The sequence below is a fragment of the Heliangelus exortis genome, chromosome 2 (assembly GCF_036169615.1).
Source record: "Heliangelus exortis chromosome 2, bHelExo1.hap1, whole genome shotgun sequence".
Lineage (NCBI taxonomy): Eukaryota > Metazoa > Chordata > Aves > Apodiformes > Trochilidae > Heliangelus > Heliangelus exortis.
Genome location: NC_092423.1, coordinates 40,456,420 through 40,477,060, shown reverse-complemented (window position 1 = coordinate 40,477,060; position 20,641 = coordinate 40,456,420). Strand labels below are relative to the sequence as shown.

General features: G+C 39.4%; 2 protein-coding genes across 3 annotated transcripts in view; both read left to right on the top strand.

Annotated features, from left to right (window-relative positions):
- Window positions 1–6,089: 6,089 nt before the first annotated feature.
- Window positions 6,090–13,735, top strand: FAM221A (family with sequence similarity 221 member A). Of its 2 annotated transcripts, none has more exons than XM_071735698.1 (7): window positions 6,090–6,246; window positions 7,707–7,880; window positions 8,325–8,515; window positions 10,170–10,376; window positions 11,196–11,306; window positions 12,033–12,121; window positions 12,799–13,735. In XM_071735698.1, exons 1-7 carry the CDS (start codon window positions 6,191–6,193, stop codon window positions 12,859–12,861), a joined length of 891 nt encoding a protein of 296 aa, XP_071591799.1. In that variant the 5' UTR covers window positions 6,090–6,190; the 3' UTR covers window positions 12,862–13,735. The 2 variants fall into 2 exon arrangements, with proteins under 2 accessions (XP_071591799.1, XP_071591798.1); XM_071735697.1 differs by having other exon boundaries at window positions 6,093–6,246; window positions 12,033–12,125.
- A 3,453-nt stretch (window positions 13,736–17,188) lies between these two features.
- Window positions 17,189–20,641, top strand: part of STK31 (serine/threonine kinase 31) — a 46,577-nt gene continuing 43,124 nt past the window's right edge. The window contains 2 exon segments of the mRNA XM_071736831.1: window positions 17,189–17,959; window positions 18,296–19,072. Coding sequence (XP_071592932.1) covers window positions 17,189–17,959; window positions 18,296–19,072 — 1,548 coding nt within the window.

Below are 20,641 nucleotides of genomic sequence, written 5' to 3'. Positions count from 1 at the left end.
TTAGGATCACAGAAGTTTGCTGATCTATTTTAAATTAAATAATTTGAAAATTATTTAAAAAACATGGCAAAAAGCTGTAGAGGTTCTTGTAACCAGTGTGGTGCTACATCAGTATCCTTGGCATCCAGTACTATGCCTAACATATTGCACAGTTATCTGTTTTGCCAAGTAAATACTTGGTTTTCATTAACACAATGATTTAAAGAGACTGGCTAGATAGATCTAAATTCTAATTGAAAATATTTGCTAATGCAGAGGTTTCCAGACTGCATCATGTCTATGATGTGTGCAGGTTGCCCAAGTGACCAAGTACCTCCCGTGTAGCTACGTATTCTGGGGGTAATTGCTGCTGCTGTGGCCTTTATGGGAATGCAGAAGCAGAGTAAATTTGGGAAAATAAATTTAGAAAGATGGCTAAATAAAATTTAAGTTCCCAGCTTATTACCTTAAAAAAAAAAAACAAACCCTTGAGAAAATAATTCCTCAAAATACTCTAGTGGAAGAAGCTGAATCTCTAGAATTTTTTGCTTAGTTGGTGTATTTTTTTAAGGGTCGTGTAGAGTGTCTATTGAAATCTTCTGCAGTTAATCCCAATATAACCTCCTGACCTGGGACTGTGTCCTTTCCTTAGTTTGTGCTTCACAAAATGATGGTGTCTGCTATCGGTGGGGTTCCATTTAGTGTATTTGATAGTATGTAAAACAGACTTCTTTTTATATCAACTAAGAAGGTGAATTAGACTTTTGCAATGTTTCACATGTGGAATAGACTGTTACTGAATTGGTATTTCACTAAATCTCAGTCCGGGATCATCCACGTGTGCATTTTTAGCTGTTTAAAAATACCATTTGGATTATTAAAATGAGGCACAAGTCAAAGGAAAAAAGCCTCCCATTACATATGTATATGAAATTGCATCGCTTAAGCAACAGTGGCATCACATGCTGCTGAATTACCTTATCTGTAAGTGATCTTAATTACTACAAATTTCCCAGCTATGTTTGTCAGTACCTCCAGCAAAAGCCTTTCATTATTAATTGACCCTTGCTTGCATATGAACTTGCATATTCCCTGTGGCATTCATCAACTTACTCTGTTCAGTAGCTGTCTAATCATGTTCTGTTTCTCTAATAGCAAAACTGAAGAGAAACATGTTGACATTTTCAAATGCCTGTGAACTAGGGTTAATAATACACAAGTTTTAATTGTAGCATAACGTATGGTCATGGTTAGAAGTTTATAATAAGTGAATACTGTTTGCATTTGCTTTCATGTGTCAGAATATTGACAACAAATATATAGGGAGGACACAGTTTGATGGAAACTCTTTCCATTATCCTTTATGCCACTTCAGTTCTTTTTTTCAGAACAGCTTATTAGAGATGTCATTGACCAACTGCATAGAAATAGAATGACTGCTATTTCAAAATGATGACTTGAGGTCTAAAGTATTAAAAGTTCTTTCTATATTATTTATTCATGCATTAATAAAGTGGCTATCTTCATTTACATAGGTATTTCACTGAGATTAATTTTAAAACACTTGTCAAACTCGTAAGGATTTTAGAAAATTTAAAGGGTCGCACATTTTATTGTTAACAGAGGGTGTTGAGAGAGACTGTCAACACCTTACACAGCATTAAGCTGTTGCTTTGATGTGTAGGCAGCACCCGAGGTCTCACAGAGCTGTACTGTAAGTGAGTGTCCATATGTTCAACCCACTTTGATATGTTCAGAGATCGTGGGCCAGCAGCGTCCGTATGCTACATCACAGCCACAGGAGGTAAAACATGCCATCTGGATTTCTGTTCCTTTCCCCACCTTGTGGCACAGTCTCTTCACAGTAGCAGAAAGCCTTTTCCTTTTTTTATCCCCCCTGATATTTAAAATTATGTGATAGTTTACCATGGAAAATTTCGTTTAACTCAGTCTTTAATGATTTTATTTTGGATGTCCATTAACAATTTCTTAGAAGGGATGGGAGACAGAAGAGGGTTTTTGAATCCAAAATATTCTTCAATACTCACACTATTACAGTAAAACAGTGGGTGCTTGACTAATACCTTTATTAGCTAAGGACTCAATTTCTTGATTACAAAGTCTTTCGCCTTCCAGATCTATTCTCAAGTGGGTCTACAAGCACAAATTTGGATCCAACCAGATGCCGGGGTCCTAATAAGCTGAGAACTGTATCTTTATCAAGAGAACACTTGCTGTGATCAAAATCAGGAATAAATTCTCCAGTTTTAAGACGAAAGGTTATTCATAGGACCAGTGCCCACTAAATAAATAAATAAAAATCCTGCTTTCAATTTCCTCCTCTCTTCTTGCTGTTTCACAGCTAATCTGACACTAAAGTACATTGTAGACTTAAAATTCGTAGTGCTCACCAAAAGCTGCCTAATTCAGAAATGTGGCTCTGCTCTCTGAACCCAAACTGTATTTCATCAGAGCACTGTTTTTAACAAAGGTCTTGCACAGGTACACCAACCCATGACACAGGAGCTCTGCTCACTCTGTATGAACCAGGCTTGCTGGGGCTTTCCCCTCACTTTATTGGCAGTGCTGGGGTCTCTGGCTCCAGTGATAATGTGCATACTGATAAAGTGTCTCCAAGACCTTCAGTTTTGTGCAGGTCCTGTGCAACTGTGTGTTCCTCAGTGCCTTTGAGTCCCCTGTCTGCAGAGCTTCTTGTCCTGCTTTCAAGCTCCCCTTCCCCCAATCTTCTTTTTCAAAGTTTTGGTCACAGGAGGAAATTTCCCTGGAGAAACAATCCTGACTTTGGTGTGGTTTTATTTTCCTCTGCCAGCTTACTTGAAGATTTGCTGATGATCATTGCAGCGTTGGCTTGCTCCTGGATCTTTTCTACTTTTAAGAGGGATCTGTTCATGTTCAGATTTCAGTGTGACAGAACATGCATATTTTATTGCAGTGCTGGCTGCTCTGCTGAAATGTCTTATACATATGGTATAGCCACAGGACAAGTGCCCAGGCCATATGCCCTATCACCTTATTTAGGTACTGCTGGAAACCTGAAAGTCTCCCTGTTGTTTCCTCTCTCGGGGGATGTTTTGGCACAATGCTGCCTTGGTCCTTGTGACTCTCTTCACCTTCTGCTTCTTTGCTAGTGGCTTGCTCAGTGCCAAATAATCTGGAGATTTCCTTGAATTGCTGTACTTTTTTCAACAGGCACCTGTAATTTTATTGTATGGAAAAAGCCCACCCTCTTGGGTCTCGTTTTGACAGTCTGAGGGCAAATAGCTTATGCTAACATATAGAGCTCTATTTAGATATCAGCTCCCAGAAGCTCAGTTAAATAAAATGTACTACATCTTTTGCTCACAAGTTGAGTCACTATGTGACCAATGTGTTTGTATCAAGAGGAGCTGGTCAATTTACACAGATAGTGCAGTATCAGAAGTATCTACTACAGCCTTCAAACACATTGGAGGAGGTGTTTCTCCACGGTGGTGGTGTTTGTGGCACATGGAGAAGAACAGGGAATTGCAGGCTGCCAGTCTAAGAACTGTCTTTGGTTATGACTGTTTCCCAAAATTGGCTTCCTGTTGTCTTAACTATGACCAAACCATTTTTTATATTTTACAATGGAAGAGCTGTCAAAGAACATTTGTGAGTTTGAGGTGAGATTTATAATACCAAAAAGCAGCTTTTGTGTTCTAGATTAAACAAATCCTTCAAGCTGTTCTAGAGAAATAGCAATGTTTTGGGTTTTTTTAATTTTTTTTTTTTTTTAGGATCAACTGCTCTGGATTCTCTGTAAACCAAAAAGATGGGGACTGTCTCTGAAGAGTTTTACAGCTGAACTCCTTGATTGTGTAACTGGGTAACGTTATTCTCTGTAGATTCCTTTATTCACTAAGAATGAAACTCTCCATAGTATAGACATACCCACTAAAGTAACTCAAGAGATTCAAGATCCACAAGTGAGGTATTGGTATGTGGTGGTGGGAAATCTAGGGGAGGTGCTTTCTTTGTTCCATGTATACATTATAGGACAAGTCATATCATGCATTACACTGAACATCAACAATTAAACATACATTGCACCCTATGTTCTTTAGACCTGCCTCAAAATGTTAAGTATTTAAGCTGTTTCTTGAAAAGTAAATATTTGTTATGGACTTCTTTACAGTAATCTCATTTTACTCAAGCTAAAAATTAAAAACATTTGGAATGGGGAAAAATCATGGACAAGTGGTCAGGCTGATGCTGAAATTGTGTTTTAAGATGGATATTTTCAAGTAAACATTATACAAAGGCTGTAACTTCTTTTTGGGTGTTATTTTTGCCTACCTAACTAGCTAAACACCAGAATTTTAGGACAAGAAAATAGTTTAATATTTGAATGAGTGCTTTTCTTTTTGCTAGTGTCTTTACAGACTCAATATGTAAAAAATGAAGGACCTTCCTTTTGCAGTAGGACCTTGTCTATGAAAGCTAAAAATTAAAAAAAGGCTTGTTTTCCATAAAGCTCATCTGGTTTTCCCCTTGTATCACCAATCTAATAAAAGACGTTACCTCTTCTCAGTAACCTTTGCAAAACTAAACATGTAATCCACGACAAAGTGAAGACTTGTCAGCTGCCAAAAGTCATTTGGTTATTGCTTATCAGCATGGTTACAAACCACACCCTCTCCTTTTACCCCTAATAAACAGAATAACACTTTTGACTTTTATTGTTTGAGTAAGAAATGAAAGCCAAGTCACACATTATTTCTTTGCATTTCTTTTACATAGTACATTCCCAGGACCTTTTATTTGTTTCCGGTGCACAACAGCAGAATCGGAAGGAAACAGGATGTATGGAACTTCTGAAAATTAGTGACTTACATGTTGTGTTCTTTTTTTTTTTTTTATTTAGCTTGAGTGGAAATTTAAGTTATTATGGCAGCAACTAAAGCCTGAGGAAGCCTTCCCAATACCAAGCTAATGGGACTAAAGTGATGGGAGCTCACTTGCCTTCTAGGAAGATGGCTGTGGTACTGTGAGATCACAGAATTCACAGTTGGAGAAGACCTCTAAGATCAGTGCATCCAGCCATCAACATTCTCCCAATTAAAAAAAAAATTAGAAAAAAGTATATGTATATATCTCAATACATATAGGCTTGCTGTTGATGTGCAAGTAAAAGGAGTAACTAAAAGGAGGCTAAAAATTCACCCTACTGCTAGAGTTGTGTTAACACGGTTAATGTTACTGTAATTGAGACGCTGTGCCTCTGAGCTAACATGTAGTAGCAGAACAAAGGGCATACTACTGCCTTGCACTGCAGAGAAAACCAAGGCTCACGTAGACCATGTTGTACAGAAGTGCTGGTGCATCATGACACGGGATCCATCCAAGGGCGCTTGCTAAATGCAGCCGTGTCAGCTACGAGCAATGAGAGATCATCACAACTGTGCCCCTGGAGTGAACGCACTTGAGCTCGATTTTTAGTTCAGGCAGACAGAAGGAAATTTTTGCAGGCAAAAATACTTTATACTTTGGCAGGATATTGTAGAGGTATTCCTATGCCTGCAACATAATTGATGTGTAATTTGGTCCGTTTGCATTCTCTGTGCAAGGCATGCCAACACAGAGCAGCAAAGGCATGGTTTCAAGGTACATAAAAGGATCTAACACAGCTTCCCCTTTTGAGAGGAGGTCCTGAGCTTTCTGTATCTTCACCTGGAGCATCCCCAAGGTTTCCATCCCTTAGATCTGCTAGGGAATCGGTCACCAAACAAAAGTAAACCTTCCAAAAACATCCTTAGGCAAGACCCGAGTAGTGGCAGCCACTGAGGAAGCTGCGAGCGCAGGTGCAGGAGACATCAAGGCTTGGGTTGGACACGATTTGTGGGGTGGTTGGTTTTATGGGTGTCAGCGCCCCTTCTGAGGCGCCACACCGGTCGGTACATGTCTCCACGCACCGGAGCTCCTTGGTGTCTCCCGCGAGTCCTGCCGCAGGCTGCGAGGGGTGACCGCCCCCTCCTCCTCCTCCTCCACTGCCACCACCACTACCACTCTTCCCCCCGGCACCCACGGCGTGTCGCGACGCGGGCTGTGCCGTGCCCGTGTGTGCTGCCATACACCTCCCGGTTACACGCACGTTCCTCAGCCCCGGTGCCGCCGCATCCGCCGCCCCGCCTGTCCCTCCGCGCCCTGCCCGGGGGCGGCCCAACGGTGGGGAATGGAGCGGCTGCAAGCGGACGCGGCGTCCCTGGACGAATACTTGGAGTATCGCCGGTGAGGGGCCGGCCCGCTCCTCGCCCGATGCGGCTGCGGAGGGGAGAGGGGCGGTGCGGTGTGCTGGGGAGGTGGGGAGGGGGCCGGCGGTGCTTGGCGACCTTGCTCCGCCCCGCGCTGCCGCTGGGCCCGCGGCGGTTCTGAGGGCGGTTGCCCTGGCTCCAGGTTGGGCTTTACCTTTAGGCGTCTCCCCCACCCCAGGAGCTCTTTAGGGCGTACTGAAGCCGGCTCCTCGCGGTCTGCGGCGGCTTTGTTGTGTAAAATTCCACCCCCTCTCTCCCCGCCATTTATCGGCGAAATCGGAAGTGCGCCGATTAATTGGGAGAAGGTGCCCCAGAGCGGCTTTCTGCGGAGAAGGAGTGGCTCTGGCCTGAAGCGGCTGCTCCCTGAGGAAACACGGGCAGCGTGGAAACGCGTGGCCTTCTGCTTTTACGGTATCTTCGCCAGCTGTGCGCTAGAAAGAGTTGGTCTTGACCCAGAATAAGCACGAACTCAGTCACTATGTGGTCCTAATTTAGCTCAGGAAAATCCTGAGTAGTAGAGGTAGTAGGCACAGAGGTATTTCTTGCGTAAGTGGGTGTCGGCCGGATTGACGTGCACATGGCTGTGAGGTGTTGGCAAATTACTCTGATCTCTGTAGTACTGGCAACGTACAAACGCACAGAATGTTTGACAGTCACTTATTCAGGATGTTATAGCAAACCCAAGGAGTAATAACTGAAATATTTACAGACTTCGATAGAAACACTGCAGTTAAAGTCTAAACTATATTTTACAGATTTGACTCACTGTCTTGTTTCCAAAAAATGTGGAATTTGGATGCTGCTCGGGAGTTGCAGCTATTCAGTGACTTTGAATTTGAACGTGAATTTGATAGGATTAAGGAAATGGGCCTCTCCCAGATGTGGGGTACAGCTGCAGTCAACTCAATGTACAGAAACGGGCAGAGTCTTCTTGCAAAGTAGAAGACAGCTTGGGTGCATTGCTTGTTACTTTGGTGGCAGTGTGGTTATGGACTTACAGTAGAAAAATCGTAGACTAAGATAACCTGATACAAGTCTGCAGAACACTTAAGTGTTAATTGGTGAAGTGATTTGCCCCAGAGGTCAGTTAAAGAAGTCTGAGGCAGAGCTGGCTAACTGCACAATCCTTGATGTCCTTTGCTGTTCCTTGCTGTATTAAAAGAGCTTGGTCTTTTGCTCTGCTAATTTTTTTCCTTCTCTCTTAACAGGCCTGGTTTTCAGACCATCAGAACAAAATTTCTTAAAAGAGCATTATTCACAAAATTTCTCTAAAGTTCAGCTATAGTTCTCTTTAGAATATTTATCACTAGAACAGTATTACTAAGGATTTTTTTTTTTTTGCATTTGCCACAATAGTATTGTTATGTATTCTTTGAAAAAATGTCTCAAGAACCCTACTTTTGGGTTCTTATTTTTGTTTTTTTAACATGCTAACAGAATTGTAGGTGATGATGATGGAGGAAAGCCCTTTACCCCAGAGGAGTATGAAGAGTACAAAAGAAAAGTATTGCCAATTCGGTTGCAGAACAGGTTGTATGTGAGCTGGAGATCACCAACTGGCATGGACTGTAAGCTTGTGGGACCCGAGACCCTGTGCTTCTGTACTCACCGGTAGGAATAATTCAAATTTTTTGAACTATTGTACTTTTTTAAATCAAAAAACTGAAGTATATTTCCAGATACATTACAGTACAGGCAAGTTAATGTTGAGAGTTCTAAGAGATGAGAAAATTAGGTTTTAAATAATAACTGTTGCTAAACCTAAATGTCAGTGCGTTTTCTGAGGTCAGAACAATTTTGTAGTCTTCAATAAATTCAGCCTTAAGGCACGAGTTAGTGTCGATCATACTGGTTCTGACAGTGCTGAAAAAATGAAACGTGCATGAAGGACTTATGATATTTCTGTAATGAATGGATATTTTAATTGAAAATTAACAAATAGCTGTAATTAATATACTTCAAAACAGAACTTGTATGATAAATTATAAACTTTTTGGTTAGTTTCCTGATGAATCCCAACAAAGTTATAAAAGTTACTATTTGTGCCTGCTTTAGGTATAAACAACACAAAACAGACTATGAAGTGATTCCTGAAGAGCGTCCCATTCCTGTGCCTTGCAGAGTGAGCCGTTGTCTGTGCCAGTCCTATCACTATATCCCTTTAAATGGCACACAGCCCATCCGTTGTAGATGCAAACACTTTGCTGATCAGCACAGTGCAGCACCTGGATTTTCATGTAACTCTTGTAAGTTACTGCTGGGCTTGCAGCATTCTTTGCTAGGAAATATAACAAGAACGGCATGTTGGGGGTCTATATTCTGCCCAGAATATTAGATAGGTGCTGCAGTTATCCTTGACATGTATTTTGGTCCTTGCAGAAGGATGGGAAATGGGAAGGACAAAAACGTCTTTTCTACAGGAGGGCTTAGAACAGCATCCTTAGCTTCCCCAAGTTCTGTGAAGGTGCCTCGAGTTTCTGGAAGATTCAGTCGGGTACATATGGAGCCAGCCACCCAACGTTAGGCAGTGTGAGAGCACCCCGTTTGCAGTTTGTCACTTCCACTGCTGCATGCTCATGGCTTTTCTCCTTGAACTTGGTGTTGTGACAGAAGTGTTGATCTCTGTTCTGCTGGTGCCTAGTTGAATATAATGTTAATGTATTTTTATATCTTTTCTCAACTCAACAGGAGGTGTCTCTCTGTTCCCAGATAGTACTATTGTCAGCACTCTTAACAAAGCACTTCCTGAGCATTACAGAAATGCAAATAGGAATGGAATTTTAAGCAAAAGGTTTGAGAAGGCATTAAGAGGAAGGTTTTTGCATTTGTTGGAGGTTATTGTAATGAAACAGCAGTAATTATTATCCATAGAAACTAAATAATGCATAAAGCTGTCTTCGTTCGTAGCCTCAAATTATGTAAGATGATGATTTTTTTTGTTAGATTTTGTACTGCTTATAAATGCCTTCCATGAAGTCTGTCTAATTTACACAGGAAAAGTCATAAACAGCTTTTACTGGGTGAGAATCCTATCCTACAGGATAAAACATAAAATATATGACAGCCATTCAAGAATTCGCTCCAAGAAATACGAGAGTCTTAAATGTGCAATTGGATGATTCAGAATGAATTCTTACAGCACAGTGTTTTTCATAATAACTTACATTATGCACTTTTTTTAGTGCTTCTCAAAAATGCCTGACATTTCTGGGGGCTTCAGAGATTGCAGAGAGAAGTGCCAAGATCTGGTTAGATCTGGTTCTCCTTTGCACTTCAGTTGTTTTAATGTACTGGTATTAGTCTAGGCCAGTGTGATATAAATTTAATGTGACAGATAAATCAGAGATGTACTCTTTATGAGTGCAAAAATGTCGCTGATGCACTTTATGTACTTTATTCTCTAAACACAGAATAAGAGCTCTGTTACTGAGGAGTGCCCAATATCACAGAATCACAGAATTGTCTTGGAAGGGACCTTAAGAGATCATGTAGACCAATTAGATATTAGGAAATAAATGTCGACTCCCAGGGCAGACAAACATTTTCCAGGCTGCTCCAAGAGGTGGAATCTCCATCCTCGGAGGTACTCAGAACTTGGGTGAATGGGACCATGAGAATGGATGACTCCTATGACCTAAATCCCACATTCATCCCTTCTCCTGTTCTATAAAGTATTTTCGTGCCATGATAAAAGAGGCTGGAAAAGGCTTCAGAAGAGACAGCTGATCAAATCATGTATGTGCTTCCAAATAGAAAACATTTAGAAGGAAAACATCTGGGTGGTTTAGCAGTGAAGGACCTCTCGTTTTTAACAAGAGCAATTTAAGAAAGCACTTCTTTCCCTGCAATGAAATATAAATTTCATTATCATTTTCCTCCTACTACTTATTTGCTAATTAGGTTCCAAGTGTTCGGGCTTTCATAGCTGCTTTTCCTGTGGATGTGGGCAGCCAACGTACGCTCACGAAACTGTTGTGGAAACAAAACAGGAGCGCTTGGCCCAAGGAAAGCCTGTGGGGCAGGATGTTCCTTATGCTGCTATGGGAGGACTGACTGGTTTTAGTTCATTAGCAGAAGGCTACATGAGACTTGATGACAGTGGAATAGGTAAGTGCAGCTGACCTGAGATGACATTTTAATTCTACAACTAAGTAGTATGGAAAAGTAATAATTTAGCACAGACTTTCAAAGTTTGGAGACAAACTGGATCAACAGGAGTAGAATTTACGACAGACTTTTTTTTTTTTTTTTTCCCCAGCACTCCTTTGGTTTAGAGACCACTATGACCATCATGTCCAGCTTCCTTAGAGAACTGTTAAAAAACTATCAACAATTCTGGTGTTCAGCCCAGTAGCTTCTGGTTGAAGTGGAACATATATTTTAGAAAGAGCTCTGTATTTCTATTTTTCTCTTAATACTTCAAAGTTATATTTATGTTAATTCTTTGGCATAATACTGCCCAAGTATTTCTTGGTTTTGCAGTTACAGCATTCCTCCCCTAAACTCAAAGGCTAACAGCTGTCCAACATAAAAAAAAAAAAGAGGTCATTTGTAGAACTTTGTTTTTGACAGGCATGTTAGTTGGCCTTGATAACTGCAGCTTTGTGATCCTGTGTCATTTAGTAATGGACTAATTTTGTTTTGGAATACTATTTTTATTATTCCCATGTACTTATTTATTTTTTAATTTCTGATATAGTTTCCTGTATTATTCTGAAGTTGAGAAATTATAGCATAGCTGTAGTGATTAAAGAAACAAAGATTTTAATTTATTTTGAAGTCTTTTTGCTGTTGTAAACTCAAGTTTATGGAGCCTACAATGAGTGTTGCAGATACTGATTTGTAACAGTGTTTTAACTTCATCATGTACGTTTGTAATATAGCTTGTGAAGTTAATTTTATTTTATTGAACTTGTTTTCTAACAGGGCCTCCTTCTGCTGAACTTTTAGAGTCCTCTGTTACCAGCATGGATCATCCATTTCTAAAAGCTTTTCAGGGACCTTCTAGTTCTGCTCAAACCATCTCACAGATGGCAGGTGCTGTATTAGTAGTATAATACTGTTTTAAAATAAGTATTTGATAAAAATTTAATTGGCTTTATTTATGAGTTGAAGGATGCTTAGGGCTAAAATAAATTTAAAAATTAAAATTAGTATTGAAGCCTTGTTATGTGAAAAATTAGTGCAACATTCATGTACTTGGGGTGCCTAGAATAAATATTTTGTTACTGCTTGTTATTTTTGGTCATGATGTTCTTTTTCACTTTAATGTTTTTCTAGTATTTGGTATGATGTTCTTTTTAACTTTAATGTTTTTCTAGTATTTGGTATCTTCCTCATTAATGGTGTCACTTATTCACTGGATCAGTTATTTAAATTTTTAATTCCTACTAGAAGCTCATTGTATCTGAACGGATCCTGCATATTCAGTGCAATCCTATGAAAATGCCTTCTGCCATCAAGTGTTTTCTGCACAGAAATATTGATTGGTTATGCTTACTTTATGTCCTTTATCTAGTATAAGTATTTGGCTATTAATATAATTGTTTAACTGCTCCAAGGCTACTTATAATAGCTGCTAGACTAAAGAAGTGACTTTTTGTTCCTGATTGCTGGGGTTTATTACTTGGCTATAAAGGTAAGTTCTCATTTTATGTTTTGTTTACATTTTATTTTGCAAATGTAAAACATAACTAATGAAACAGCAAGTATCATTAATGAAAAAAAGTTGGTGTTTTTTGTTTGTTTGTGTTTTTCTTTCAGGTAGTTCTAGTGCCACAGGCGAAGTCTCTCATGGAAAGCCTTCAGAAGCTGATGACATGGCTTACTTTGAAAAACGTTATCAAGAGCGGGCAAGTTACTACATTTATTACTTATTTCAATGTATTTTCACAAGGGGATGTATGAAAAAGATAAATGTATGATTTATGTGACATATAAATCCAGTTAATAATTTGTTCTCTTCCTGAAAAAAACCACTAGCTTTTAAAAATAGTTTTAAATACAATGACAAGCTATTGCAGGATTGCAGAGGTCAGTCAGGTCTAGGATGGTATTCACCTTAACTGGACAGATTTTTATTGAGGTCAGTGAGGAGACACTGAGATGGAGGTCTAGCATCTACCTCTGTAAAAAACTTCCTGTGTGATTTTGTGTATGATGAGTAGTCTGTGTCTGTTACCCATCTGTAATAAAACTTCTTTACCTTTTATTGACATAAAAATAAAACTGTGAACATCATGAAGCACTTTGACCTTGAGGGATACATAAATACCTAGATTGCCCTCACCGGAGATAAAGGCAGCCCGGGTTTCAATAGGGGAGAAGGTGCAGAACTATGGAGGGGCTCCCTTGTCCTGTGATGCAAAAGTAAGCAATGCTAGGTTGGGCTAACACTGATCTGTAGGTCTTTCCACAGCATGTATCACTCTGGTGAATTTTGTGACTGGATATGGAGATTTACTATTGCATTACTAGCTGACTTGCAAATTAATGCTTGTATCACTGGTGGTGTCTTTCTTTGTTACAGCTGAAAAAGGAGAAGGCTGCTAAGCAGAAAGAGAAAAGCCCAAAGTCATCAAAGAACCCATGATATTAATAAAGAAATGTTTATTACATGGCACACTGTTAATTGTTGTATTGAAGAGTATATTTTGCTGTGCCTACCTGCATACTTGTATTTCTTTATTCAGCATTTTGGTCTAGTGTTGAAAAGAATGGTCTTGTAATAAAATTGGTACTTTAATAAATGCATTTTTAATCTCCAGAACTGTTAAACAGATATCCCTTTGAGAATAGAAAATTGTATTTAGGGATTTAAAGAACTGTTTTTTTAAGTATTACATTGTAATAGGGCAAAAAAAAATAAATGTCCTATTACTAGACTTTTAAGATGTACTTCATTTGTGGAGTCCTTAGAACTCATCTTGTTCATGGATTTTTACTTGGTGGAATTTGTTATTATTTGTCTCATTTTAATCCTTTCTTTATTTTTCTCTCTGTTGGTTTCAATGCCTTTATATAAAATTCAAATATACATTTTTTCTTTCACACTGTTCTAGACTCTGTTCTTGCCAAAATATAAATATTTATTACCTGTGAAGTTCCTTATGCATGTAAACCCATTTCCACACATACCTAATATCTACTTCAGGAGATCTTGCTTGTATACTTTATCCAAGATTTCTTTAGTGGTACCATTGTCCTTATTCTGTTTGTCTGGTATTGTGATTCTACTGCACAAAATTTCTGAAAACATAAAGTATAAATGGATATGTTATTTATTGCATGTAAACAAATATTTATATAGTGCTTGATACAGTTTTTTATCCAACAGATACTCTTTTCCATCTAATCCAACATAGACTGAATCTCTCAAGAAGAGAAATGTGTCTTTGTGTTCTTTGTACATATTAATGGCTGTGGCAGCATATGTTGTGTTAAAGGTAGGACAGGAAAAATTAAAACCTAAACTCTGAGCTATACTGCCATTAATACAGATGCCAATTAAGAGGTTAGTCTGTTACTTTAATGTAATCTATCAAAGTGTCTAATTAATGTTTTAGAAGTACCTTTACCTTTAAATTCAGCACTGTAACACACTGCTTTAACTTGAATAAATAATATAAATATATATAAATATATTAATTTGAGCTCCCTCTTCTGGTTCTAATATGAAAACATTTCTGCAGATACTCAAGTCTTCTAATAAAGGGGAGATTTCACCAATAGAATTACAAGAAACACATAACATTGGTAAACAAATGGTAAATAAAAATATAGAAAAATATTTTTATTTCAGTCTCCAGAGAGATTATTACAAGCTCAATGGTGTTTATTTTACTTTCATATTTATCTCTGTAGCTGTATTAGGGAATGCAGTTCCAGAAATGTGTGTATTTCGGAGATGAGGTTTCTCACAGCAAAATATTGCTATAGACAGAGGTTTTAATAATTACAAAATTTGCATTTTGTGTTTCTTTTTATATTATAGCACAATACTTTACTTTTAGGAAATTAAGTATTGTGCTTTTATTGACATTTTGAGTTAAAAATACTTGAAAGTTTTAAATGTTTGCCAAATTCAGTCTTACTAACCTGTCCTGTGATCATCATGAACTGGTTTTATTAAAATTAATTTCTAAAAAATTTATTCTGTGCTTAAACTTACTTTAAAATTTTCACTTGTGATGGCTTAATGCTGGGCTGGCAATTAACCAAATGACAGATGCTCTCTATTAATCTCCCTCCCTGATAAAGGAAGGAGAGAGACTTATGGGTTGGAAATTAAACTACACAACTTTAATATAACAGTAATGATAAAAAGAAAAAATTCTAATTATATACAAGTGTACAGGAAAATTGATACCACTTACTTCCCCTCCACCCCCCGATAACTCTCACATCACCACCGAGGCTGCAGGGCAGCCTGGGAAAGTCCAGGCTGGACTCCTGGGGTCAGCAGCAGTCAGGAGCTGGAGGCAGGAACACACAGATATGGGCTGGCACGGATCAGGACCACAGGCAGAGGAATGAACGGAATCCTCCCAGGATGCTGAAGCAAACAGGGACATGTGAAGGAGGGGAAGAAGGAAGGGGTTTTGACCCTCATGATCCCTCAAATTTATACTGAGTATGACGTATATGGGATGGAATACTCTGTTTGGTCAAGTCTGGTCATTTATCTTGTCCAGTCCTCCCTAAAGGAGGGATGCAGGTGTGACCTCTTTACTCCTCTTTTTTCTTTCTGGAGCACATGTTCCTCAGAACTGAGCAGTGTCCTTGGTTCTGCAGAACATTCTCCAGCAGTAACTATAAACATCAAGCGTTATCAGTCCCAGAAGCAGACACTGACTGAGAAACTTGCTGTTAATTTCAGCTGTTAATTTACTTACAAGAGACTTAGATGAAAACAAAATTACAAGACAGAAAACGACCTCTATCCTGGCCCAAACCGGGACATCCCTTAAGATGATACTAAAAAGTTACTACATTTACTTCAGGGTATATTTTTTTAGTTGGAAAACAGGTAGGATCTTAAAAATATTATGTTTTATATATTGCTTAGGAGTTCTGATCACATTTCACCCATGTTGATGACATGCAAGTGAAAGATTTGCTTTCCTTATCAGAAGGTGTACTTTTGACTTCTCGGTACTTGTGTAGTACTTGTTATAAAATGTTGTGGATTGTTTATTAAACTGTTATATGTATTAGAAATCTTTTATTAAAGTATTGTAGTAAGTTGTTTTGGAAAGTGGGTGGAGCATTAAGATCACAGCCTGGTGACGTAGAGACGAGAGCAGACGAGAAGGCCCTTGGTAACAACTGGAACATGCGCAGTGTATCAAGAAGAGAAATGTAACAAGAAGAGGGGTCTTTAAAAAGCCTGCCGTGAGGAAAAGTGGGTGTGGCAGTTTAGCAGAGCTGAGACTCTCCTGTCACCCAGCGCTGTTTTGCTCATTATTCTACTTGCTACAATTAAATAAATTCTAATTCGGTTTAAAAAGACTCAGAGTACATGGTCAATTTATAACAATTTGGTGCCGTGACTCGGATAAGGGAATAGTGTATGGTGGCTCTTCGGAGGGGGCCCCCGCAGTGATTTTGCGGCTCCGGAGACTGTCAGTCCACTCAACCCTTACCGATGAACCTAAAATCTAGAATATTGAGCAAAAGGAACCGGTAAAATCCCATAAACATTCTGTGCACGGAAGTCCGGACGAAGACGCGTGGGACGCGTAAGTATTGCGCAAGGTATTGCGCAAGGAACAATCCGGGGAGGATTGGCCGTCCGGGCGGGGTTGGTTATCCTGGAATATAACGAATGAGAGGTTCGACATACTGAACCAAGCGAGTGCGGACCCTTTAGTACTGCGGTTCCCATCTCCCGCGAGGGACTGGGCCAGGAATAAGGGGAGCGAGTGAGTGTGTGAGAGAAGATATTCCAGAAGATGGGATCGAAGGGCAGCAAGCCTTCGACACCCATGGGGAGGGTACCCCTGGTGCCTAAGAATACCCCTTTAGCATTTATTTTAGAAGAGTGGAAACACTTCCCGGGAGCAATAGGGAAGAGCAAACAAAAAATGATTGAATATTGTACCAAAGTATGGGGAGGGAAGAAAATTTCTAAAGAAGTTATATGGCCGGTCTATGGGTCTGATAAGGATTGGGTAAGACAACTATTAAACTTTTGGGTTAACGAAAAAGAACCTCTTAATTTGGAGGAAAGTCAATATGCAGCGATATGGTTAGAAACACCCCAGGCTGCATTAAATCCATTGAAAGAAGTGAAGGTTGGACAGAAAAAGAGGAAAGAGAGGAGAGATGAGGACTTTCTAATTCCCCCTCCTTATGTCCAACCACTATCACCCCCTCTTGCTGCACAACCACTATCACCCTCTCCTGCTGCCCAACCACCATCACCCTCTCCTGCTGCCCAACCACTATCACCCCCTCTTGCTGCACAACCACTATCACCCTCTCCTGCTGCCCAACCACTATCACCCCCTCTTGCTGCCCAACCACTATCACTCCCTGCTGCCCCTTCACCATCACCCCCTGCTGCTCAACCAATATCACCCCCTGCTACCCAAGTTGCTCCTGTTGCCCCACTAATATCGCCTCCTGTTGTCCCACTAATATCGCCTCCGGTTGACCCACCACAATTGTCTCATGTTACCCCACCATCACTACCTCCTGTTGCCACACCACCATCTTCTCCTGTAACTCCTGAAACTCCTAGGGCACCACCCCCTCTGTCAGAATTTTCTCCTTCTAGACGGAGAACTAGGAGCCAGACGAGGGCAGTTCAGATGTACCCCTTAAGAGAAATGCCTATGGGAGGACCGCAACCACATATAGGGTATATATCTGTACCCTTAAATTCTGCTGATTTGCGAGAATTTAAGAGGACAGAAATGGGCAGTTTAATTGAGGATCCACTAGGGGTAGCAGAGAGAGTTGATCAATTTTTGGGACCAAGTCTTTATACGTGGGAAGAAATGCAATCCATCCTAGGGCAGTTGTTTACTGCTGAAGAAAGAGATATGATCAGGAGAGCAGGGATGCGTTTATGGGATGCCCAACATGCCCAGGGACCACAAGCAGACCTTAAATGGCCTCTACAGAATCCAAATTGGGATAATCAGAACCCAGTACATAGAATTAATATGCAGGATTTAAGAGTAATTGTGGTCCAAGGAATTAGAGAGGCAGTACCTCGTGGTCAAAATATTAATAAAGCATTTAGTGAGAGGCAGAAGAAGGATGAGAGTCCTACGGAATGGTTAGAGCGGTTAAGAAAAAGTCTCCAACTATATTCAGGAGTAGATCCTAGTACTCCTGTGGGGCAAGTACTACTTAAAATCCATTTTGTGGCTAAGTCATGGGAAGATATCAGAAAGAAGTTAGAAAAATTAGAAGACTGGCAGGATCGAGGATTGGACGAATTATTACGGGAGGCTCAGAGGGTATATGTTAAGAGAGAAGAGGAGAGCAGTAAGCGGCAGATAAAAATGATGGTAGCGGCAGTAAGGGAGGACTGCAAGAGTAGGCCTCCCGAACATAGAACTGCTGGGCGGAAAAAGGAGAACCAGGCAGTAAAAAGAGAACAAGGCTGTTGTTTCTATTGTGGGAAAAAAGGACACATTAAACGAGACTGTCGATTAAGAATTAGGGATGAAGAAATGGTAAAGGTAGAATAGGGGTGTCAGGGGCTCTACATTTTGGGGGACCGGAGTCATCGTGAGCCCTTGATAACTTTAAAATTGGGTCCCCAAAAACAAGAATTTACATTTTTGGTGGATACGGGAGCTGAAAAATCGACAATTAAACAAATTCCAAGGGGATGTAAAATTTCTTCTGAAAAGGTACAAGTAATAGGGGCAAAAGGAGAACCTTTTAGGGTAAATAAAATTAAGAATGTAGTATTCGAATCTGAAACTAAGACTGGAATTGGAGAACTTTTGTTAGTTCCCGAGGCAGAATTTAATTTGTTGGGGCGAGATTTGATTGTTGAATTACAGTTGGAAATTAAAGTGAAAGATCAGGAGCTGACGGTATTGGCATATCCCTTAACTGTAGAAGATCATAAACAAATCAGTCCGGATGTGTGGTATTCTCCGGACACAATTAGCAAACTTGAAATTCCTCCCATAAAGATCCAAATTACTGAACCACAAACACCTGTAAGAATTAAACAATATCCAATATCCCTAGAAGGACAGAAGGGATTAAAGCCAGAGATTGATCGACTAATAATACAGGGGATTTTAGAGCCCTGCATGTCACCATTTAACACACCAATTTTACCGGTAAAGAAACCAAATGGGAAGTACAGGCTAGTACATGATTTAAGAGAAATAAATAAAAGAACAATAACACGGTTCCCGGTTGTAGCAAATCCTTATACGTTGTTAAGCAAATTAGGACCTCATCATTCTTGGTACAGTGTGATAGATTTAAAAGACGCTTTTTGGGCCTGTCCCTTAGCAGAAGAATGTCGCGATTATTTTGCATTTGAGTGGGAAGATCCAGATACTAATCGGAAACAACAACTGAGGTGGACCGTGCTCCCACAGGGGTTTACGGAGTCCCCAAATTTATTTGGACAAGCATTAGAAGAATTACTAAAAGAATACAAAGTACAGGATGGAAATATTTTGCTACAATACGTAGATGATTTGTTGATAGCGGGAACCGAAAAGGAATCAGTAAAACAAGAAACTATTGGGCTATTAAACTTTTTAGCAAGTAAAGGACTAAAAGTATCTCAGGAGAAACTACAGTTTGTAGAAGAAAAGGTAAAATATTTGGGACACTATATATTTAATGGAAAAAAGATATTAGATCCAGAACGAATTAAAGGTATCATAGAATTACCCCTGCCAAAAACTAAAAGACAGATACGACAAGTATTAGGGCTATCTGGATACCGTAGACAGTGGATTGAAAATTATAGTTGTAAAGTAAAATTTTTATATGAGCAGTTAATCAAAGATAGTCTACCTAAATGGACTGAGCGAGACCAAAGATTATTTAAGGACTTAAAAAAGGAATTAAGTCAAGCTCCAGTACTGAGTCTTCCAGATTTAAAAAGACCATTCCATTTATTTGTTAATATAAATGAAGGAACAGCGTTTGGGGTACTTACACAGGAATGGACTAATCAAAAGAAACCTATAGCTTATTTGTCAAAACTTTTAGACCCAGTAAGTAGAGGGTGGCCAAGCTGTTTGCAGATAATAGTTGCTGCTGCTTTATTACTTGAAGAAACAAATCGGATCACTTATAATGGGGAAATTATTTTATATGCTCCCCATAACATTCGGGGAATATTACAGCAGAAAGCAGAAAAGTGGCTTACGGATAGTCGATTATTGAAATATGAAGGAATGCTAGTAGAATCTCCAAAATTATCTTTAAAAACTATAGGAGCTGTCAACCCAGCAGAATTTTTATATCCAGGAAAGGATGTAAAATCAATGCATGATTGTTTTCAAGTAATCGAGCAGCAGACCAAAATTAGACCTGATTTAGAAGAAGAGGAATTAGAACAAGGGGAAATATTGTTTATAGATGGGTCTTCTAGGATAGTGGAAGGGAAACGGCTGTCTGGATACGCAATAGTTAAATTTAAAAATGGACAGATTAAAATTTTAGAGTCGGGACCTTTAAGTGCTAGTTGGTCTGCTCAAGCTTGCGAATTGTATGCTTTATGGAAAGCATTAAAACTATTAGAAGGGAAAGAAGGAACAGTATATACAGATTCCCGGTATGCATATGGAGTTGTACATACCTTTGGAAAAATATGGGAAGAGAGAGGATTTATAAATTCGCAAGGAAGGGATTTAATACATTCAGAATTGATACATCAAGTTCTTAATGCATTAAAAGCTCCAAGGAGAATAGCTGTGGTACATATTAAAGGACATCAAAGGGGAACCAGCTATCAGATTAGGGGAAACAACGCAGCTGATGAAGAAGCTAAGAGAGTTGCTGGGAATTGTACAGTAATTTTAACAGTTCAAGCAGTTCCAGAAAAGCATTCCTTTTCCTTTAGTGAAATAGAAAAAGAAAAGTTGAGGCAAATGGGAGCTGTGGAGAGAAACAGAAAATGTTTATTACCTGATAAAAGAGAAATTTTACCCAAGGGATTGGCAATATTCTCAAAAATACATAGCAAAACACATTGGGGAACACAAGCATTAGTTGACCATTTTAGTCAGCTATATGTATGCATAGGGATGTATAATGTGGCAAAATCTGTAGTGGCTGCTTGTGAAATATGTCAAAAAGTTAATAAAGGAAGAAATAGACAAAAATCATTCGGGGGACGCCCTCCAGCATATCGACCCTTTTCACATATACAG